At 38.8% G+C, this 23,916-nt stretch overlaps 1 protein-coding gene across 2 annotated transcripts in view; it reads left to right on the top strand.

The window, feature by feature from the left end:
* Gria3 (glutamate ionotropic receptor AMPA type subunit 3) overlaps window positions 1–23,916 on the top strand; it is a 281,842-nt gene that overhangs the window by 229,661 nt on the left and 28,265 nt on the right. For both annotated transcript variants that reach the window (XM_032889649.1, XM_032889648.1), the window contains one exon: window positions 1,967–2,165. In XM_032889649.1, the coding sequence (XP_032745540.1) occupies window positions 1,967–2,165 (199 nt within the window). The remainder of the gene's footprint in view (window positions 1–1,966; window positions 2,166–23,916) is intronic.

The following is a 23,916-nucleotide window of genomic DNA, read 5'->3' on the forward strand; positions in this document are numbered from 1 at the left end:
GCTTTCCACATTCCCTCTCCATGAGTAGCACTTGTAATGGAGGAGCATAACTTACAGCTCTGATTCTATGCTAAAACTTTTAGAAAACACTGTGGCGTAGGTCCAACTCCCATAATTCTGATCTAACTTGTCCAGGGGAGACTCTAGGCAAGGATTATGTCTTGTTTTGCTGTCTTTTGTGGGTTTGGTTTTGTTGTTGTATTGTGCTGTGTTGTTGATGGGCAAACTTGAGAGTCGCTGGTGAGAGCAATGCTTGTTCACTTCTCAGTTTGATGCACTCATCACTTTCAATAGAATCACGAATGATGCCTATGAATCACATACTCTTGGGAATGCAGAAATTCTGAATCTACATTTTAGCAAGACCCCTGCCAATGCCAATGAACAATAATATTGACTTTTTTTTTCATCTTACAATGTGTCTATCTGTGGCTACATTCCCTAATAATTGGATTAAAAAGTTGAAGAAAAAAATAATGCTTGTTATTAAAACATTCCCACCACTTTCCTACTAATTGAATGCTGTTAGTTTCTAAAGACCACATAGGATGAAATTTCAATAGTAAGAAATCAATGGCAGAAACCCAGTGGTGGTGCATGCCTTTAAATCCCAGCATTCAGAAGTCAAAGGCAGGCAGATCTCTGAGTCTGAGGCTAGCCTGATCTATAGAGAGAGTTCCAGGATAGCCAGGGCTATTACACAGAAAATCCTTGTCTCAAAAAAGAAAAGGAAAGGAAATATTCAGTAGGATAGAATGGGCTTCTTTGTCTTAGGATTTGAGAAGGAAAGAAGAGGAACAACAGTGTTTTAGTACCTCCCAAAAACTGTATAATGAAGGGAGTTCCCTACTACAATTAGGTCTATCCTGGGTGGCTAAGATTCTTGTGTGAACAGAAAGTATTTTGACCTCTTGATCCTCACTAACCATTTACATGACAATGAAAAGAAACCTTTCCATTTGGCACTATGCCTCATGGTGACCAACTATACAAAACAGCCAAGTCTACATTTGGACCTCAAGTTAACGGCATAAATTTGTCACTATCCTCCCATTTCCCTTTAAATATAAAAAGTATTTGGATCCTGTATTTTGCATGACATGACTTTAGGTCACATGTTCCCTAACTTGACTACACAGATAATCGCCTGTGTAGTATTTAAAAGTCCAGATATCTAGGTATTCTTCTCACCCCCACCCCCACCCGGAGCTTTGATTTAATTGATCTTGGATAGACCACAGTGTTTAATCTTCTGTATGTGTACCCAGAAAAGGTCATAGAATGCAAATGTACGATGTGAAATTATAAATGAGAAATGGTAAAAGAAAGACTTTTTATTTGATTAAAAAAGTTTGATTCTAAATCTGTGCTAGTTTTGAATCACTGAGACAAAATACCAACTTCAAGGAGGAAAGGTTTACTCTGGCTCAGGATCTCAGGATTTTTAGCCCATAAGTACTTGGCCCCTTGCTTTGAGCATCTGCTGAGGCAATACATTATGACAGGAGCATGTGGCTGGTGAGACTTGTTCATGTCCTGGTGTCCAAGAATCAAGAGAGAGAGAAGGACTAGGTTCCATTATTCCATTCAAGGACAGTCTCTCCTGTAACCCTAACTCAAAGCTAAGCCCCATCTCTTCAAAGATCCCATAGCACAACAGACAGACCAGACAGCCCAGCTTTTAGCATGTGACGGGGGGAGACCTTTGAGATCTAAACTAAAGAAAACCTGGAGAGGCCTAAAGAATATTTACCTGTGTCATCATCATACGCAATCATGACATCGTGTTGTTAACACATGACTTCTGGCTGATGTTTTGATTCCATTGTATCATCAGTTTCCCTCCTTCATCACCTATAATAAAAGAATGCTTTTCTATAAAGAAAAACTTTCTCCAATTATGGTGACTTTTTAAAACTGAGATCTGGGCCTTCTGGGTCTAGACTTCTTTTGTTTTGTTTTGTAGATCACTTTCTGGGCGCATTGTTGGAGGGGTTTGGTGGTTCTTCACCCTGATCATAATCTCTTCCTACACTGCAAACCTTGCTGCTTTCCTGACTGTGGAGAGGATGGTGTCCCCCATAGAGAGCGCTGAAGACTTAGCCAAGCAGACTGAAATTGCATATGGGACCCTGGACTCTGGTTCAACAAAAGAATTTTTCAGAGTAAGTACTTTGCTGTTAATTCAGCCTGCTGGTTTTTATTTCAGTTTCACAAAGACAAATTCGCAGCACTTTTAAGTGAAACTAGTAGGAAAGTGAAAATTTTATCAAAGGACAATGTCTTAAATACTATTCTGCTTAGTTGTAATCGGATCCATTATCCATTAGACTCACGGGAGACATAACAGGTGACATGTGGCAAGCACTGAATTTGAACTCCTAGATTTTAATCTCGACCCTGCTATAAAGCGAGTATTTGTTCTTGGGCAAGTCACTTAACTGCTTTAGGCTTTTGTCCTCTTACTTGAATAATTAGGGGATTGAACTAAATAATACCTATTCTTTTGAGCTTTTATAAAAGCAATGATTGTTTTTTTGTCTCAGTGGTTCACATAAGTTAGATAATTAACTATAAGACTCTGACAGGTGATGGACTAGAAGAAATTATATATTCTTTTTTAGACTTGGTTCTCTACTGAAATGTATTATAATTGTTTCAGATATGTACATGATGATAATGTTGTTTTCAAGGTACTTTATAATTGTTTTCATTTCTTGAATAGATTTGTTTTGTGTGCACCCCAAAGGCCAATTCTTATTGAGGAAAGAGCAAGTTATTCACTACCAAAACTTTGTAAAGCTATGTAAAGTGCACTGCCATTGTTAAAAACTCAAAATTTTAGTTGCACCAGCAAGAAAAAAAAAGGGAGCTTGATTTAAACTAGAAGATGAGTCCGTGTCAAATGCTGCCACTGCCCTCTACTAAAGACACTATAAATGGTTGACACAATGATGCAAAAGTCACTTTAGTGTATATAGGAAAAGTTTTGTCCCTCTCTCCAACCAATAAACATGTTCCTGGATGGCAGGTGTAATTACTGACTTTTTCTCAAAGGTCCAGAGTAAACAGATGTCTCTAAGCTGACTTGTTTTAATAAATCAGTAAACAATATATTTCTCTGAGCTTTGTGGGGAGATTTTAATGGAAAACTAGGAGGAGGGTATCTCTTGACTTTATAGCAATTAACTAAAACCTGTTTTTACTCCCTGAAGAATGGGAGGTTTGTTCTGGGACATTTCAAGAATTCTCTACACCTCAGGATAGCCATACCTCACTTTTGCCACCTGTGTACAGAGCAGATCATTATGTTCAACTAAGGTGAAAACATCAAAATGATGTTAAGTTGGTGTCTTCTCCTTCCATGGCAATCCCAGAACCTTATTTAGGAACAGCACTTTGTCCCCTGATATCACTCACATGTGTCAAAGCTGGAAGCCAGGGATTTCCATCTGTCGTGTACTGAACATATCATCGGCTCCATGGAAATCTGATTTGGTATCAACCTTCAACAGAGCTTATGTTCACCATCCTAATAGGTATCTAGTCACAATATGAATTAATTGACCACTTAGGACACCACAAAACCAAACAGACCCTCTGATAAGGGGTGCTTGTTTTACAAGAAAGCGTTTTTCCTTTGACAATGGTATGAGATTAGGGAGGTGTGTGTTAAATGGTAATCAATACATGACATCAATTCCCATTAAGCTTTCAAAGTCCATCCATCCATACCGTAGGCAAAAGAAGCATTTCTGAGAAGATTTGTTAGCAGACAGACTTGAAAACATGGCCATATAATCAGTATGCCCAGACTTCATCCTCCATGTACTTTGTGCCTGTATCTACTGATCCAAAGGATGATGGTTTCATTAAAGAGCATCATATTGCCGCTGATTTGAATCAACAGCCAGTTCTGAACGAAGTTACTGTCTCATGCTAGTTGGAATTTGGATTCACAAATTCCTGGTGACCTTTGCAGCCAATGAGTAGCTCTTATGGAAATGGAGCTGCTGTGAAAATCTGATTAGAAGCAGGCAGATGTAAGGAAGTGCAAATCATTTCTGAACCCCTAAATGACACATTTTCTTTCTCTCTAAGTAGTCACTAGTGACAGCGTTAAGACTGTAGGGAGATCCAGAAAAGCACATAAAGCTTGCTGATCTATGAGTGAAACCAAACAGTGCAGAAAAGTTAAACTGAAAATGTTCTATGAATGTAACAAAGAGAATGTTAGTTATTCATACAATACATGCACCCAGCCTACTGAACTCCAAACCACTTTTTCTCTATCCCACCCCTCAGTGAACTCAATGCAGCAGAATAGACTATCTGCAAGAAGAAGGACTTGATGGCCATAGTCATATCCCTTCATCTTCAGACCCTAGTGACTTCAAAGTATCAAGGAAATTTTAATAATAATAGCCCAAACTTTAAAAAAAATGGAGCGCTCTGACAGTATGCCTTCCAGATTATAGACAATGAAACAAGACCACATGAAGCATTAACAAACATAATATGAGCAGGTTTTTCCACTTTTACTCAATATGAAAACCACAGAGATCACCTAGTAATAACATAAAACAGCCTAAGGCCAGCCCTCTAGGTCTTCTCATATGAGAAAGAAATGAATTAAATTAAATTCTCTTCTAATTGCCCTGTAGACATTTTTTAACTCATCCTAGGCAAGACTGTCACTAAAATGATGATAGTTTCAAATGATCCCTTTGTTTGTTCCAGTTTCTGAGTTTTCCCTAGCTGTCATTTTACATTCACATAAAGTCCATGAAACAGTGGGACCTGTCCCACCAGGAAAAGCAGGAAAGAACTGAACAAAGTAGGTGCAGGTGGAGGAGACAACCGGGGTCTTCCCATCAGCCCTCTGGACTTGAAAACTGATTTCCTTCGACAGCAGCTCCCAACCAAAGGTAGAGGCACAGGTGCTAAAAACCAAGCTGACAGCTTTATTGTCACAGGCCAGAGAAATGCCACTATGATGTGCAAAGCTGCACCAAAACAATTATTCTCCACTCCTTTTTGGAAATTTAATCTGATACAGATTTGTGTTAAGAAATAGTACTGCACAGAAGAAGCAATTCTAAAATCACTGCCTTCAGGCCTCCTCCAAACACCTTTTCAAATATTTGTCAAGACTGCCATTAATACAGATTCAGGGCTAAAAGGAGGAAGTTTTAAATGAAATGTTTAAGAAAGTGAATGTTGTAGGAGATGAGAAGATGGCTCAGTCAGTAAACTGCTTGCTGTGCAAAATGAGGACCTGAGTTCAACTTACTAGCACCCACAGAAAAAGCCAGATATGGTGGGATGTACCTGTAAGTTCAACACGGGTTAGGTAGAGACAGACAGAAGGAAACAGAAGCTCCCTATTCAGCCAGTCAATCAGTAATCTCCAGGTTGACTGTCTCAAAAAATTAGATGGGGAGCAATTGAAAAAGACACTCAATTCCAACCTCCAGCTTCCATACATCCACACACTTGTAATTGAACACAGCACACCGCGTGTTCACACAGCGCGCACGCGCGCGCGCACACACACACACACACACACACACACACACACACACACACAAATATAAAAGGAAAGGACTACAATGAGTGGGGCCTTGTCTTTGCTCCCAAGGATAAACAAAATAATTGACCATTATTATTAGGAAACCACTGAGGGAACCTTCTTTGTTTTGAGTAGAACACACTGTAAGCCCAACTAAACAATTACTTATGAATAAGGGTTTTGTCTTAAAACAACACCTGTTGACTGTTTTGTTGTTTAAATTTTTTGATGCAATTAATAAAAAGTAGAGATCTTTCCAAACAGAGGCAGGAAGTAGTCTGCTAATAATGCTTAAAGTCAACTGCTAGATTCAGAAAGACACTACCCCACACACACACACACACCACTCACTCAGACCCCACATTTCTTCAGTATCTGCTGGTTATCTACAACATGACTTTTTAAGTACATGAATAAAAGAGAAAATTCCTTCTTTGAGTACACCTGTGCCAAGTATGTTGACATTTTGAGATGACTGGAAAAATGTACCATTAATCTCCTTGACTCATTTTACATTTCCTAATATTAAGTAGCACATCAAAATATAAAAATCTTTTTGTTAAAATTTTTGTCATCTAATACTATGATGCAGTTGAAGTTGTGACACACAGTGTATCTGCGTGGATTCAACCAGATGTCATTAGCTTAAAAACACAAGTTGGAATTGGTGGCATATGCCTGACATGCCAGTACCCAGGAAACTAGGGCAAGAGGATTACTGGTTTAAGACCATCCTAAGCAACATAGCAAGCTCAAGTCTAACCTGGGCTACGTGGGCATTGCTTCCAAAATGTTGCTAATGTTTGAGAATACAGTCAGCCAGATACAAGGGACCACATAACAAGAAGACATGGCTGCCTTCTACCACATTAGATAGCAAAGGCCATAAGTAGACCTTCTAGGTCAAGACAGGAGATGGAATAAAGCCACAAGATGATGACACTTAGGCCCCAAAGAGAGACACATAACATTGAGACAACTGTTGGCTTTCCACATCCCTTAGCATCCATGGATTCACCCAGAGAACTTCTCTGCAGGCAAGGAACAGGCTGTGTAGAGAGAACAACCTCTAAAGAAGCAGGGATTGACTTAACAACTTAAGTTCACAACTCAAAGCATACTTAACATCTATCTTCAAGAGACAGAGGCAACTGTCATAGAAGACAAACGAATAATAATACTATAGGTTGCATTATTTGCTCATCATTCTTTTAGTCATTCTCCCTTTGAGATGGTCTTTGACGCAAGCTCCATGCTAAGCACAGAGAAACCACACATCTCTACAGACAAAACTGAAATCCATCTTTTTTGCCACATCACCTGAAAATATCCAGACAAGCTTCTCTACCATTGTTGAAGGTTATTTGGGGGGATAAAGTGACTTACATATAGATCTCTGCCATCATTTGCTGAGTAGATGATTGTCCCCCCCTCACCCCTTGGGAAGCTGATTGCTACTTCATTTTCCAGCTCTCCAGCACAAAGCAACATGTGCGAGATATGCTTATGGTAACTAGAAGCGGGGCTACTGGTTCTCAATAGAAAGCCCTTTATCCTCAACCTTATCTGTCAATTTCCAAGACACAGTTGTGTGTTACCATGTTCCATCTACACAACTGTCCTACAATGGAATCATAACAGGGGTTATTTTATCTATTACATAGACAAAACTGAGGCATGATGGCAATGGGGTTTGCTGAATGACACTCAGTTAATGAACAACAGCTGGAGTTCGAACCCTAATACTACAAGTACTAATTCAGCGATGATTTATTTTCATGAATCAGCCTTTACTGAACACCTGTTTAGCATCTACATCGTCTCCTTGTTGGGGTTTTTCACTGCCTTCAGTAGACCTTTCTTAGCCTGGTGCAGTGACAGATGCCTACAATCCCAGCACTTGGGGGTGCTGAGGTAGAAAGTCACAAATTTGAGATCACACTAGACTATATACAAGATCCTGTGTCAAAACTAAAACCAAAAAAGGAAAAGTTATACTCAAGGAAGATTGTTTTTTCCGTGCTCTGACCACTTCAAAAGGACCCAAATTGGGGGGGGGGGCAAAGAAAGGAAAGACATTACGAAACTCGAAGGAATGCTGTAAGCACAATAAATTCCTACCATTACATGATTTGTTATACTCTCTGACATGCTAAGACCTATATCATGCATGGTGGATAAAACAGGAAAGACCAACAGAATGAAACTGTTTTCAGTTCTATACCAACCAATCACTTTCCTGTGTTTCCTTGAAAGGGGACATTGCTCCCTAGTATTCAAATTTGCCAGTAGTGCTAGTCCTGCTCTATTTTCATCCTGAGGTAGGTGAGAGAATAATTTCACCAAAATGGGCTTTAAAAGTACGAAGGGTTCTACAAATCCCAGGACATAGTTAAGAGAAGTCCCCAGACATGGGGCAAGTAAAATAAAAGCACCCCAGAAAAGTCTCTGTACAGACATGACGGGTGTTTCTCAAATATTATAAGAAAACTTCCACTGCTTTGTCAATGAGAAAGATGTTGGTTTTTTTCTACCTAGTCTTGTGAGGTTGGGGGAATGTTCATTTGTATCTCTCCCCCATCCTCCTGGCCTCACTCTTCTAATTATAAATTAGTACAGAATTCATGTGCTAGGCAGCCCACCATTAGCCATTCCTTTGTGGCCCACAGATTCAAAGACTTCAACGTGCACGATTTAGAGCTGTCCTTGAAGACCACCTAGAAACTTCAGGTGCTTTCAAGGTGGCATGCAGGCCATCTGCCCAAAGTATCCAACCATATGGATGTTATTAGCCTATCTCTGTTCACCCTCCCAGGTAACCTACTTGCTTATGAGAGCATTTCACAGCCCAGAAAGCTTAGGGGGTTAGAGCTCAGTTCTCCTCAAGGCTGCCAACTCTCTCTGACAACATCAGGGTAATTAACATCACACAGGACTCCCAGATCTTTGCAAGAACTCTGAAAGGCTCTTCCCTAGAATTCCTCTCAGGAGCTCAGCTTTCTGTTTTCCATCTGACAAAGTCAAACCATCTGATAGCCTTCCAGTTAAATGAAGGAGGACCCATCTGTTCAATTAGGCTTTCCTTAGGTTCACCTGGCGAACGTTCACAGATTAATTATTTATAATTATTCCTTGTCGCCATGTAGGACCCTGAAGACTTGACTGTAAGGATCAGCATTTCGGTGGGCTCAATCTATAAGAACAATGAATTCGAATGCTTAGTTGCTTTTCCCTTTTGAAAGAGAAAAGACAAATTCCGATCAAAACTTGTGACTGGGTTTTATTTTTCCTCAAAGCAAGCTTCTATGTGACATTCTCTGGTCATATTCATTCTACTCTTCTATGTATATTCATATTCATTCATCCTATCTTCTATGTTTTGCCCAGAGTAAATAAACACTAAGTTTTTACCTTAGCAATGGAGGCACCAGGAAACATATATCGAATAATTTTAAGGACTGCTAGGGGCTCTAAGGTACAATGGAGAATGACGTGTGATTAGATGGGACTATTTTAAGTGAAAGCTTGAGAGTGGAGGGGAAAGTCTCAGGAAGAGTCTCTCTAGAGAGTTAACATTTAATTCAAGAAGAGAAAGTTGTGTGAAAATCTGACAGATGAGGATTTTAAACAGAAAAAGAAAGGAACAATCCCAGAATGCTTTAGGGGACAGGAAGAAAATGAATTTTAGTAGTGAATTTACAGAATCTGCTGATGGATTGATTATTGTGATATGATAATTGTGAATGAAAAGAGCTAGCCAAAAATGGCTATTTGCTTATATTTCTTTCCAGTGGCGACTAATGAAATTTTAAATGCCATATTTTAAGTGATTCAAACACTTATTATTATTAAATTATAGTAATAAAGGTCAAAAAGGCACACTAGGATTGAAATATTAAAGAAAGTTACATGCTTAAAGAGAAAGTTGTCTCTGTTGCAACCTTTGTTTTCATATTATTACAAGTAATTTAGCATTTTAGTTGATCTATAATAATAATGTCTGTACTTATTTAAGGGATATGGAGTTATAATATATATATATATCGTTATAAAGATCAAATCAGAGTAAATACATTTTCCATTGCCCTCAAATATCACTTCTCTTCTCATCTAGTTATTTTGAAATATATAAATAAAACATCAAAAATACTTTCCCCACTCCATGTACACTGTATTTTGATACTCATCACTGACCCTCTTCCATGAAATCGCTTATGTATATGTATATAAAAGAAGGAGCATAGAAGTGATTTCAAAAAGTTATCTGTAAAAGATATCACTGCATTGAAGCAATTATAGTAGGAATCGATATATAGATTTCCAAGGGTAAAGTGAAAATCATTGCTCAAGTCAAAAATCCTCTAAATTTGATCTTAGATCTAATTTTATCATTTACATTTAATATGTGAAAATGAAGTTCATTAAGACAATACTTTCTGAAAAGTATTTTACATTCTTTGAAGTGAGTCTGAAGGACTGACATTAAAAAAAAGCAAAATCCATCTAAACTTTGGCAAATGGTATCAAATGCAGGAAGACTTCATAGCATATGTTTTATATTTTAAAACAACCCCATTGCATTAGGCATTGTTTCATTTTCTTGAGTAGGGGAGACATGGTCTCCAGCCCAGAGACCAGGTACCAGCCTTCATCCACACCTGTGGCCCGAGGCAGTTACAAGTTTTCCAATTAATCTAGCTTTTACAGACTAGAACTGAGTCTGGACTTCACTAAAATCACTACAAGGTTAAGTCACAACTCTTTTTTTTTCTTTATTAACTTGAGTATTTCTTACTTACATTTCAATTGTTATTCCCTTGCCTGGTTTCCCGGCCAACATCCCCCTAACCCCTCCCCACCATTCCTTGTGGGTGTTCCTTCCCCCATCCTCCCCCATTTAGCCCTCCTCCTCAACTCATTCACTGGGGTTCCAGTCTTGGCTTGGACCAAGGGCTTCCCCTTCCACTGGTGCTCTTACTAGGATATTCATTGCTACCTATGAGGTTGGATTCCAGGGTCAGTCCATCTATAGCCTTTGGTTAGAAGTCACAACTCTTAATGAGTTACACAGAGTGTTCCTCCAGAAATCGCTTATACCTCTGGTGAAAACTTAAAAGAGCCAGTTCCTTCTTTGTTGCTTTCTTTTGATTGTTATCTTCACCTGACGAAAAAGCTGTGGTTAGATAAAAAAAAAAAAAAAAAGCTTTCTACCTTCCCAATAGGTGGAGAGTAATTTTCTCTCTTTCATAGAGACCAGATCTGTTTTTGTAAGACTGGTCCAATTTTTTTCCACATTTTTTTAATTCCGCGGGGACTCTTGTTGTTGCCATGGATACCTGCCCTTGGCACTTTGGGGATGCAGCAAAGCATCTATTATGTCAAGACCCCCCACCTTGTATCACTTTGTACTGACTCTTTTTTTTTTCTTCCTGGGCAATTTCTGGGTCTGTCCTTCTACCAACTTAAAAATTAACAGAGACTAGTTAAAACATTAATGCTTTGATTCCTTCCAAATCTTTTCCTATACCTTCAGCAATCTGTCTATCAAAAAATGTGCAACAAATAAAAGAAATTAATGTAAATTATTCATATTGGAGACAGATATCTTCCCTGGATGACAGAAATCCCTTAATACATTTTTTATCTTTATTAACTTGGTATTTCTTATTTACATTTCGATTGTTAGTCCCCTTCCCGGTTTCCGGGCCCCAACATATAACAAAGACACATGCTCCCTTAATACATTTTGCTGTTTAGACACCGTTGAATGCTTTTCAGAGAAAACTAGACAAGAGAATTTTCAGAAATAAGCATAAAAGTTCCTATATACTGGTCGAGAAATAAAATTTGATTTTCAAAAAAAATGAATCTACTGTATCACTGTATGACATCTTTTTCTAGGAATTTATCTGTTACATAATGTAAGGAATAGTCTTATCTAGACAAAGCAGCACAAAACCAGGGGAATAAAAGTTCAGAGATGTTTAGATCACACATACATTGAGTTATAACTTAAGTGCTGGCTCGTTCATGTTATTCCAGCAGTTCATGTTATTCTAACAGTTAATCCTGAGGCTGCTTTATATACAAGGGTCGTGCTTTCAATACTTTTGGATCCAGGCCTTAGTATATATGCTTGAGCACCGTCATGTCTAAGACTGAAACAATGAAACTTAGCAGTTCTATATTCCTTGATTTTTGTTTAAATTAAGTAACTTAATGCTCGTCAATAATGGCCTGTTTTGCATAGCTGTTTGATTGTACCTTCTTAAAGATTCATTTAAACCTGGGGAGGACAGCATGACTCTACCTGCCTGCCTCTCATTAATAACATACTTTTCAGCCACTAGATAATGAATGGCTTGGATATAAAATCAGTAAAAATGCAGATTGCCATTAGGTGGAGAAAAGGAGGAGGCGATCTCAAGTAATTTTGAGACTGAAGCCTGGGGATACCGTCTTAGCGAGCTGACACATAGGAAGGCTCATTGATTAAATATTCTACTGTCTTTATATCAGACAGGAAAAGAAAAAGTTATCCTAGTAGAAATTAACTTTTGCAAATGATTTTGAATTTGGGGAATTAATGGAAACGAGTACGTTAATCATGGGGACGAAAACAGCCTTTCTGTTGGCTGCAGATCATCCTAATGGCTGAGATAGTAGTGTATATGCTACTCTTCAGTGTGTTGACTTTAATGTGGAGACACACTTGGTAGGGCCGGGTAAGGAAGATAGTGATCAGTAATTCCAGTTAATAAAAGTCTGCAGCTGGTTGATCAGAGTCAGCATAGACGGCAAGCAGCAGCATCTTAAAGGGAAAATACATAAAATGTATTATTGGCCTATTCCACTCTTCTGCCGTAACAACAGATAATAACATTCTTGCTCAGGATTTAGAGGGCATGCTTTTCAAGTTACTGTATTTCTTTGGTGATAAGTTGCTGGCACAGAAATGAGTGTTTAAGGGAAATGCATTTCAAAGCAAGGACTGCCAATAAATTATGCCACCGGCCCCAGGTTTCTCAGACACTAGCAAATACATGAAATTTGGAAATACAATCCACAGCTTTCAATTTCCTTTTTTTGTCTAAGTCCTTTAGAATTCAACATGACTGCTTCCCTGCATTTTGACTTCTGTCTTTTCTGGTGAGAAAGAAAAAGGAATGAAGAGAAGGAGGGAGGGAGAGAGAGGGAGGGAGAGAGAGAGAGGGAGGGAGGGAGGGGGAAGGAGGGAAAGAGAGAAGGAGGGAGAGAGAGAGGAGAGAAGGACGGACGGGGAGGGGGAGAGAGAGAGAGAGAGAGAGAGAGAGAGAGAGAGAGAGAGAGAGAGAGAGAGGATAATTGCATCTACCTGAAAGTCAAGTCACATAAAGTAATAGAGTGATCTGGTTTGCTTTAAAGGGATTTCAGAGTATGAATTCATTTCATTCTTTGATAATCTCATACAGTGCATTTTTATCATATACTTTCACATCCACCACCAAATTTCATGTTCTTTTCCTCTTAAAGAAATGAAAACAAAAATGCCACTAAAGAACTGCGAAGTCCAATTTGTTAGCTAGCTACTTAGAAGCATGAGTCCTGCCCTGGAGTGTGGTTGATAACAGCCAGGGTCAGTTCATTGAAGAAAACGGATTTCCTCTCCCAGCAGATATCAATTGCAAATAACTTCTTGGCTAGGGGTGGTGTGCCCCTCGTCCTTTTCTTGTGCAGGGATTTTGTGTCTGGCTTGAGCCGTGTATCTTATACGCGTCTCTAAGTTCATATATGCGTCTACACTCTTGTATCTGGAAGATGCTGTTTCTTGAATAGTCCACTACTTCTGGCGTTAACAATCTTTCCAACTCCACATAGACCCTGGAACCTTTAAAGGAGGGCTGTGCTAAAGCCATCCCACTCTAAAGTCACTCACTCTCTGCTTGTTTCAGACTCTGATTTTATTTCTGCTCAACAGTGACAGAAAATGAGCAGGCCTGAATGTAAAACAACCGAGTTTTCTAGCTGAGTCTCTAAATGAAAAACAACTGGGCTTCAGCTCACAATTCCACTTCCTGTTTTGTTATTGTTATTTGTTCCCTAAAGGAGTTTAAATTACAAATCTACAATTTGGCAGCATTTGTTTTAGTTTGGGGACTTTTGAAATAGCTTGGTCCAAGTAGCTGGTTACTGTCTGACAGCAACCAAGCCAAATGGCTTTGACATTCAACTTGCCTGATGCCCAGGGAATTATCGCCATAGAAAATGTTGGTTCTATCTTACTTTAGTGACTCAAGGCAAATGGACAGCCGTGACCTTAACACAAATGTAACATAGTATGAAATCATTAGGTCAAAGTGTCTGCGGATACTTGACAGTTACTTAAAACTTTTAGAAGACATCGTCTCCTAAGGTCTAGCATTTTCAATTTTGATCATACACATTTCAAGCTATGTAGCAGAGAAGATAAAGGAAAGAACTCTTAAAAAATAGTGGGGAATTTTTGAGTATTGTTACTTGACTGCTCGTTGCAGTTAGAATTACTCCCTTGGGAAGGAGACACAGTACAAACAACTTAATGTAGCAACTTCCAGAACCAGAGAAAGAACATAAATGTGGCTAGAAATTTAAATAGCATTCTCTATATTTTTTGTAGCATGCATTTCCTTGCATAATATTCTGCTCCTTTGAAGGAAATTGTGGTTCTTGGATAGACATAATAAGAATATTCTTTCATAGCACACCTAGACATGGGAGGCCATTTACTTTCAATTTTGCACAAATAGGTTCAGTTCAAAAGAAACCATCTCCGCATGTGTGTGAGGAATTTTTGCCCGCATAGATAACACAGCTTAGCTTTCTCCAAAGGGACTTTCCATAAACACAGGCTGCCTAAGCAAATCCAGAGCAACAGATAAGCAAGAGTTCTGTGTGTATGTTTGACGCAGTCCTTGCCTCTGCCATAAGGAAAGGGTTATAAAACCAACGAAGCCGTGCTTGGTGCCTTCTTGCTCTGCACCTAGACTTAAATCTTCCCTAGACTTAAGCTCTAATTCTAAGACACAACGACCTGGAGCTCTTGGAATTTAAGTTAATTTTAAATGAATTTAAAATGCACGCCTTCAGAGGTACTAGTCACATTTCAAGTAGACATGCGTCGATAGGAACTAGCATAAAGGACAACCCAGTTATAGGGAGATCAATTGCATGACACTTCTGTTAACTCTTTTAGCTTCGTGAGCCTAAGGACCACATCTTCCACACTGCCATTCCCTACCACATCTAGCCCGGTGCCTGATGCAACTATTAAATGATATTACCTATGTTGTCATGAATTATGCTAAATTTGTTATTGGCGGTCTTTTATTTCATCATCGCAGTTATACTATGAGGCAGGTACTATTATTATCTTCATTTTTCAGATGAGAGCCCCTGGGGCTTAGTGAAATTAACTGATTTGTGTAACATCACACAGCTAATTGTACACAAGCCAACTCTTTGTAGCATGGAGACCAATGGCCTACAGAGAAAAGTGCTACATCCCTGCATATTCACCATGGACAGGTGGCCCTTCCAGGGCACAGATGACCACATAGGTGCTCAACATCACTCACACTAGCTAGAGAAGAATAAAAACATCGTGAGCTCTGTATATAAGCCTGAAGGCTAGGGATATAAAAAAAAAAGGCTGCTGGTTTGTATTTAGGTGTTGTCTATCAGATTAAATAGCTATGTTGTACTTATCTAAATAGATTAGCAAAAAAAATAAGTGGTTTTTTTTGTCATTTTGCATATGGTGACCATTGCCTTGACTCCAGTGATGAGGATTAGTGGGACATAATCATTCTGTGAAGTCCCCCACACTTACTGCATTTACCAGAAGGTTCTATGGGCTTCCATGCAGCGTATCTATGCCAGGACATACAAATGCCAGGAAATCAATTTTCCTGCAGCTTTCACAGTCAGTGTGTTTGCCAGACAAAACCCCAGCCAGCCACTTTTTTTTTTTTTAAATCAGGATAGCGCCTTTAGAAATAATACTTACTGGAACACTCCTAACCCAGAGAGGAAGAAAAGGCTTAAATCTAAATCCAACTATTTGAAGGAAAGGTGAAATATGACTATATTGAAATTGAACTTCTAATGGCCCCATGTGGCCTTATAAGGTAGTTTTTACAAAGCATCTAGCCAGTCAGTTCTGAATCAGTCTGTACCTCCCGAGCACTGACAATGCCAAATCTGATACCATCTTCACTGGCACCTGTCTGCACACAGATCACCAGGTGCCCCAGTGACCTACATTGCTGTCTTGTGTTAGTTACTTTCCTTGCTGCTGAGACAAGATAGCTGCCGGGGTGGGGGATATTTGTGGCTAACAGTTCCAGGAAATGCAGTTGATCATGGCAGAACAGGTATGGCAACTAGAACACGAAGCTACTGGTTGCATGGTACCCACAGTCAGGAAGCAGGGAGAGGTGAATGATACCTCTGAGTCCATTTCTCCTTTTTAATTCAGTCCAGGACCCCAGCCCAAGGAACAGAGCTGCCTACATTTAAAGTATATCTCCCCTCTTCAGTTAAACTTTTCTAGAAATACCCTCGTAGATACAACCAAAAGTGTCTTTCCATGGTGATTTTCAAATCCTATCAAATTTACAATAAAATGAGCCATCAACCACTCCATGACATAGTTGTATCCCATGTCTTTCTTACATTGTTCTGGCACAAATTGTCTAACAAACCAAATCAATCATGCACATTATTTTTCTGTTGCGTGATAAATACAATGACAAAAAAGCAACTTGTGGGCTGGAGGAATGGCTCAGTGATTGGGAGCGCTTGCTATTCTTCCAGAGGACCGGTGCTTGCTCCTTAGCACCCACATGGGTCACTCATAGCAACTTGGAAGTTCAGCTCCAAGACCATCAGATTCCACTGACCTCCAAAGAACCCACACTCATGAATATACCCATACACAGACATAAACACATATACTTGGACTAAAAAAATAAATTCTATTTAGAAAGCAACTTGGGGGAAGAAAGAATTTATTTGGCTTACGTATCCCAATCACAGTTCATGATTGAGGTGAGTCGCAACAGAGGCAGGAACCACAGAAGAACGCTGCTTACTGGCTTGATTCCGGTCTCACATTCAACTACCTTTTCTATCCCTCCCAGAATCATCTGCCTAGGGATGATACCACCTATAGTTGGCTGGGATCTCCCATATCAATCAGCAGTCAAGAAAAATGCCACCCAGACATACTTTGTCCACCAGTCAATCTGACAGAGGTATTTCCTCAGTTAAGGTCCCAACCTTCCAGGTAACTCCAGTTCGTGTGAGGTTGACAAAACTAGCCAGCACAGTAACCATGTGGACATAATATAATTGATTAAGAACATATTATATACCAAGTCCTTTAGTATGAAGTTTTTCTGAATTATTTTATTGACTATCCTATCTTTTTTCAAAGACAGCCATTAGAATCTTAGAGAAATTTAAGTAACTTGCCCAAATCAAGCAGAAGCCATTATCTCTAATAGTAGGATATAGAGCATTGTGATAAACTAGCAGGTTTATTTTAATTTGTGCCTTTACATTCAGGTATGTGGCTTCAAAAATGAACCACTGGAGATGATTAAGACTATAGAAAATCACATCAATAGGTGCATTGGAGCCTGTCAGGGTCTTCAGTAAAAGCAATGATTTCGCCTCTCCCTGAACCTTACCAGTGGCAAATAATTCACGAGTATAATCAGAATACATTTTATGCTTGTACAAAACTGCAAAATAAAAAAGCATCAATATAAGAGCAAACCAAAGGGAATAATGATTCAAAAGTAAGTCAAAATGTAAAACTCAACCAAAGAAAAAATAATTCAACTTCAATCATTTCACTGACAGTTTTGGTCAATTTCATCATAGTAATTCCTCCACTAAGAGACAGTTTGAAATAATGGGTAAGAAAATTTGAATGCAAATTCTCTCAGTTCCTACGTATGGTACCTTAAAATTATCTCTTTTTTTCTCTAGGCTATAGAAGTAGAGAAGAGGGAAAGAATTTGTACTTCACTGTAAAATAAGCTAAGCTTAAATTTCGAATGTTCATTTAGGTATTAAATTAACATTTACTGGTGGTACACTATGTGACAGCCATTGTTCTAAGCTTTCAAATGGCATTGTTCCATTATGGTAAGCGAAACAAACAAATAATAAACAAATACTGTCAATACCAATGGCATAAAAGGTAGGTACCTCAACAAAATGCTAGAGGTGCCATTTTATCACAGCTGATTGCGGGAGAGTTTTTTGACACCTAATTGGAGTGGAAAAGCAGGCTACTTTCAAGCAACTGGAATAGGCTTAGACTCGCTTGGCCAAAGAAGCCAAAGGTGAATTAATCAGAATAGAAATCCGACTTTGCGTGCCTGCAAGGGACACTGAAGAGGTCACTGAAAATTTCGCTGAACCTATCCATTTGGAAATGAGTTATCTGAAATAGCACTCCTTGGGCAGAAAAGAACCTGTCATGGACTGTAGATGGCAGTGTGAAAATGTTAGGCAAAGGCATTTTCAATGAGTTCTTGACAGTTGAGGGCAAAGCTCAGTGTCAAGGCAAAAAGTGATGTCTGATTCCACTGAAGTTATCTAAGTGCCCAGCCCCCAAAATAACTCAGACAGAGTCATAATCCACCAATAGAAAAGCTAATAATAGAACCTAGCAAGAATTTCCTTCTGCTCCTCACCCTGTTCTTACCAATACCCAGTCACAAGGCAGCCATTGGTTGAAGCAAAAGGAAACTGAAAGACAGTACTTGTCTGAAAAGCTAGCTTAGTTTCCCCCCAGGCTTGTCTATTTGAAGTGACTTTATGGCACATGGATAGAGACAAATAAAATGGATGGGCTAATGTCTTTTCTAGCATCTCTTGCCCTTATGCTCTCCCCTTTGATTCCCTAATTCATAAAACCGGAATTCATTGTTTCATTCCACCAATATTTATTGAGCCCTACTGGGCCCAGACTGTTCTTGGCTCTCAAGTTCCAGCAATCAATGAACAATGGCTGCTAAAGCTGCCTGAAAGAGCTTCTGGGGTGCATAATTGAGATGATGGTATGTGTAAAATCACCTTGGCAGCCAGAAAGGTGGAGGCCAATATACCATTTAAAGATATCCAATTTTCTCCTGCTTCCAGCAGTGAGAAATGGAAGGGCTCGGAATAAGGACGGCAAATAGCTGAAACACTGTGTCCCCGGCAAAACTCTTGCCACAAATCTCTCTCCTTCATGTACTTAGACCTACTATTAGGAATTTCCATTGTCTGAATTACAACTAAGGAGTGTCTGGAGCTTGGTGTGGTGGTGGACAACTATAATATGAGTGCGCAGGAGAGTAAGATAGGATTGTAGCAAGCTACTGCTGGGTGGCTGCTAAGCTAGTGAATTTTAACCTGGGTTACATGTAGGTAAGGCCTTCTATGAAAAAATAAATAAATAAACAACAACAAAAAATGTGTCTAAGGAAGTGAGGCTTCTATGTTATGGAACTTGACAACAGGCCTATACTATTCATACCTTACTATACCTCTTTCAGTCTCCTCACGAGGATACACAGGAGCAATTTTCTCTCCTAACCCCATCAGACCTTACAAAAGGCAAAAGAGGTGGGACAGAAAGAGGAGCAGAGATCCTATGTCATCAGCTCTCTTTCCTTTGAGCATCTTACCTTATAAGGGTCACTTATCCCTATCCCAGTATTTGCTCTGTAAATATTAGGAAGGACTCACACTGTAAGTGGATTCAGTAAATGCCCAGGCCAGCAAAAAGATACCTTTTTGAACTTGTAACAGCTATCAATACTACCTGACTCCTTATTAAAACCAGAAATTTCACAAGATCTAAACAACACAGAAGAAAAGCCACACGGCAGTTTACCATTACAACCTCGTTATTAAAGAAAGGTTCAATCTAGAGATGAAACTGACTAACCTGTCAAATAATATAATACAGTTAGAAGATGAAAAATGAATCCTTCGATCTCTTATCTTACTTGCCTTGCTTGCTGCCCTGTAGATGACAGACTAGCCCTAAAAGACGCTTTTTAAAATGTCAAGAACTCCTGTATTCCTTCAGAGGACATGGAACACCCATTCAAATAAAAATGTATCCCTTAGAAGACACAGAAGCCCCTTTTGTATCCGTGAACTCCTCAATGATAACTAAGGCTGCTGCCAGAAAAGGGGTGTGGCATGGCTCTGTGAAGGAGGCTGACTATGACATAATAGAGGAAGTAGAAAGTGACCTTTCCAGAGTCAAATCTAGCCCTTTTGTGGCATTTAGATCCAAGGCTAGTCTTGCACACAAATCAATGTGGTTTGGTAACAACAGTCACCAAATAAATAAATAAATCGTTTTATTCTCCCTTGAGGAAAACTAGGCACACTGTACTCAAAGACATTTTCCTATCACTTCATACTACATTTTCAAACTATTCTTTCATATGTGTTTGGGGCATAGAGAACTTACAAACACCCAAGCTATTTCCTTAGAAATAACGTAATAATTTGTCCTGTAGATAGCAAACCGGTACCATAAAATAAATTTGCATATTTTGTTTCTGTTGACAATGATTTATTGGTCTGTTTGATTTGTTCATCCAATTACTTCTAGATTATCCATGTGAGGACAAATGTCTGTTGAAGGGAAAAATTGTTCTCATATCCAGATCATGAGACGAAATATTTCCCTTCATGCTAATCACATTATATCAAGCACAGTCATGGTCAACTATGGTAACATATTTTAGGAGCAGACTTTGAAAAATTAAAAATAGATCTGGACCATTATAACCAGAAAGGAGACTTGATTAGAATTCATGTTAAACAAATAACCAAAAAGAGGGCCCTTAAATATATAACCTACCAAAGAAGTAATTAGCAAGTAATTTAAAGATGGTAAATTTATGTGGGAAAGAGAGAAAGAACCTTTACTCTGAAAAGTGGGGAGAGTTAGCTGGAGTAGATGTCACTTCACTCTAATCCCCTTTCATTCCACAAACACACCTGTGGAGATGCTTGGTACATGCTAGGCATCATCACCAGATTCTATGATTGCAAAGACAAAAAAAAAGAAGGCTCAACTTTGCCTAGGAATCACCTTTTCTATGCAAAAGAATTGGTGCTAACTACTATGGAAAGATGAAAGATAATAGGAATTGCAAGAATTGCTTGATTCAAGCAGAAGGCAGAAATAGGGTAAGATAAGAGAGGCCAGCCCAACAAAAAGAAGTTTCTCTCAATTTGACCTTCCCCATTACAGAGAATCCTACCTCTTAAGAGCGAAGGAGTACCTCATCAGCAGAGGGATTTGAACACAGGAGGCTTCATTGGATGGAAAGTTGAGCAAGATGGCTTTGAAGGAGCCTCTGATCTCTGCTACTACATTGTTTACTGACGGCAACTGGATGTTCTATTGACCAACTTAACAAATAGGAAAAGTAGAAATGTGTACTAAATAGTTTTCCTTGGGAACAGGGCTCTGGTTCATGGTAGTTTTAATGTATAAGACTCAGATATACTGTAAAACCCCCTAAATTTTAAAAGGAAAATTAGGCTGGTGAGATGGCTCAGTAGAAAAAGGCACGTCCACCAAGCTTGATGACCTGAATTTAATCTCCAGGAACCAAACGGTGGAGAGAACCAAGTTAAGTACTTTATCCTCTGGACTCCAATGTAAGCCATGGCAGATTCGTGTGTGTGTGTGTGTGTGTGTGTGTGTGTGTGTGTGTGTGTGCGCGCGCGCGCGCGCGCATGCATGTGTGCTTCCTTCACCATCAAAAGTCTAAAAATCAAAAGTCACTTGATAATGATTTTTGTTAATAGCAGATCACAGACATTAGCAGAAATAGACCTAGATATCTAATAATATCTAACCATATGATAGCACTTATAAAGTCATGGTTCTGCAAATATGGGACTAAAGCAATTTATAATACTATTGAAATGTATTTTGCCACTAACTAAAGCATATTTCTCCATTTTTAAAATAAAAAGGCACACTTCTTTCCAGTTCAGGCGTTCTAGACACTATTCGAAGAATGCATTAACCTGTTAATTTCTAATAATTTTTGAAGTAGATGCTTAAAACCCATACCACTTTACAAACGAAGAAATTGAGATGTAGAGGCTAGATAATGTATGCACCAAGCAAAAGGCATTCAGACCCAAGCATTCTGGCTCCATGCATTTTGAGATTGCAATCCCATCATTTCCCCCTTCCTTTCCTTTGTCCAACCTTTCTTGTGTATCCGCCCCTTGCGCCTTTTGCTCTCTTCCATATTCCCCATTTGTCTACAGAAAAATTCTTTTATCACTGCATCACCACTGGATTACAGTAACTGGAAACAAATGCCACTATTACAAAGAGGTGCAAGGTCAGACCCGTGACCTGACTGGCAAGCGAGTCACTAATCACTTGCTTCCACATAACAGATTTGCAAGTCCCAAGATTCAAATTTTTATCTGCACACACACACACACACACACACACACACACACACACACACACACACACACACACAAAAAGTACCTCTTTGATCTTCATTCTTTATTGCATGCAAAGACTTAGAACTCTGGCTACAGAAGTCATTAATGCTAGAGCTCTACTCGACCTACTCTTATGGATTAATTAATCTGTTCCTCCTCCATTCATGTATTTTGCCTTTGGATTTCCTTTGCTAATTACCTAGCAGTGCTGTCTCATGGCCTTGCTACATAAGTGACTCTATTTTTTCCCCTTTTTTGAGACAACATTGTGCTGTATGGGATGAAGGAAATGAATCATGGCAAGTTGGAAAAATGAACTTGTTATTACAGATCCTGCCATAATTTTTTAAATTGAAGTTCAGATGATTGAACTAGCATTCAATCCCTTTTATTGCCATTGGTATTTCAGCCAAAAAAAATAGTCTCTAAAAGCAAAAAAAATTCTAAATTTATTTTATTTTTTCTTCTTTTTTTTTATCTGAATGTCATGCCATCAGTTAAATACTAGTTAGGAAGATAAATGCCACAGCTTAATTTTCCTCACTTCTGAGTCATTTTCTTCTTCCTGCTTCTAACTTTCAGAAACTAGTCATCAACCATGGCCTGATCACTTCTGCCACTGACTGATTTGACATTACTGTACCCTTTATTGGGTGCTATGAGTACAGCACATACATTTAAAGTACCCACCTCAAGCCCTGCCATTTATTTTCCTGGAAAGCCATTATTACCTAAAGGAATAAATCTTTAAGTCTGCATCAGTATTCAAAGAACTCAACTAAATTGAAGTGAATTAGTCCAAAACATAGCATGCTTCGTTCATGGACTGCCTTGCCTCTTGCTTATAAATCTATCTATGATTGTAATGGCTGCTTAGCTAATAATGTAGGACACAAGTTGTTCTGCAACCTCCTCCGTCCTTGCACACTTCACAGTCATCTCTGATTGGGCAAAATCAAAGAATACACAAAAATCTATTTACACAAAAGGGCATGCCCAACATAGTGTTGTCGTTAATGACAATAAGGTGGAAAGTTGTAAGTATAGTATAGTCACAGATTGAAGGGTTATGTAACCATTATAAAATAGGCTTTTTTTCTGATAAAAACATAAAGAAATGCAAGTTGGTAATAAAGACCAAATTCTGACAATGGTTACCCTTAGCAAGAAGAGAAAGACACATGATTATGAAAGACAGATAGGTCAATTTCAAATAATTATAGATGCTTAATTTCTTAAACTCTCTAGAAGGCACATCTCTGTTATTAAATTATTTTCATATATTTATGTATATCTGAATTATTTACTTTTTCTTAATTTGAGAGGCAAAAAGCCATGAAGTTGTCATTACATGACAAGGTACTTCCTTATGAAAGGAAATCACCAGATGAAGATAATGTATGATATGAACATACAAGTCTAAGAGTGAGATTTAAATCTTCTAACTATTTGTTTACTAAAGGAGCATTAGTGGGGACATAATTGGTATGGGCAGATACAAAGTCAGATTAAGTACCATTTTTCCGGCCTTGAACTCTTTATCCTCCTATCTCATCCTCCCAAGGGTTAAAATTACAGGTGTGTGCCATCAACTCTGGCTCCTAAGTAGTATTTTAAAGAGTTTTGCAAAGCAAAGTTTATATCTTTATTTAGCAGTTGATAGGCTTAGCAAAAGACAAGGTCCAATCATCTTTAGACAAATGAGGTGTGGTGGAAATTTTTAGTCCTCTCAATATCTTTTCTTTTCTAAGACATGGTCTCTCTGTGTATCCCTGTGTATCCCTGAACTCACTCTGTAGACCAGGCTGGCACTCAACTCA

This window comes from Rattus rattus, chromosome X (genome assembly GCF_011064425.1).
Source record: "Rattus rattus isolate New Zealand chromosome X, Rrattus_CSIRO_v1, whole genome shotgun sequence".
Lineage (NCBI taxonomy): Eukaryota > Metazoa > Chordata > Mammalia > Rodentia > Muridae > Rattus > Rattus rattus.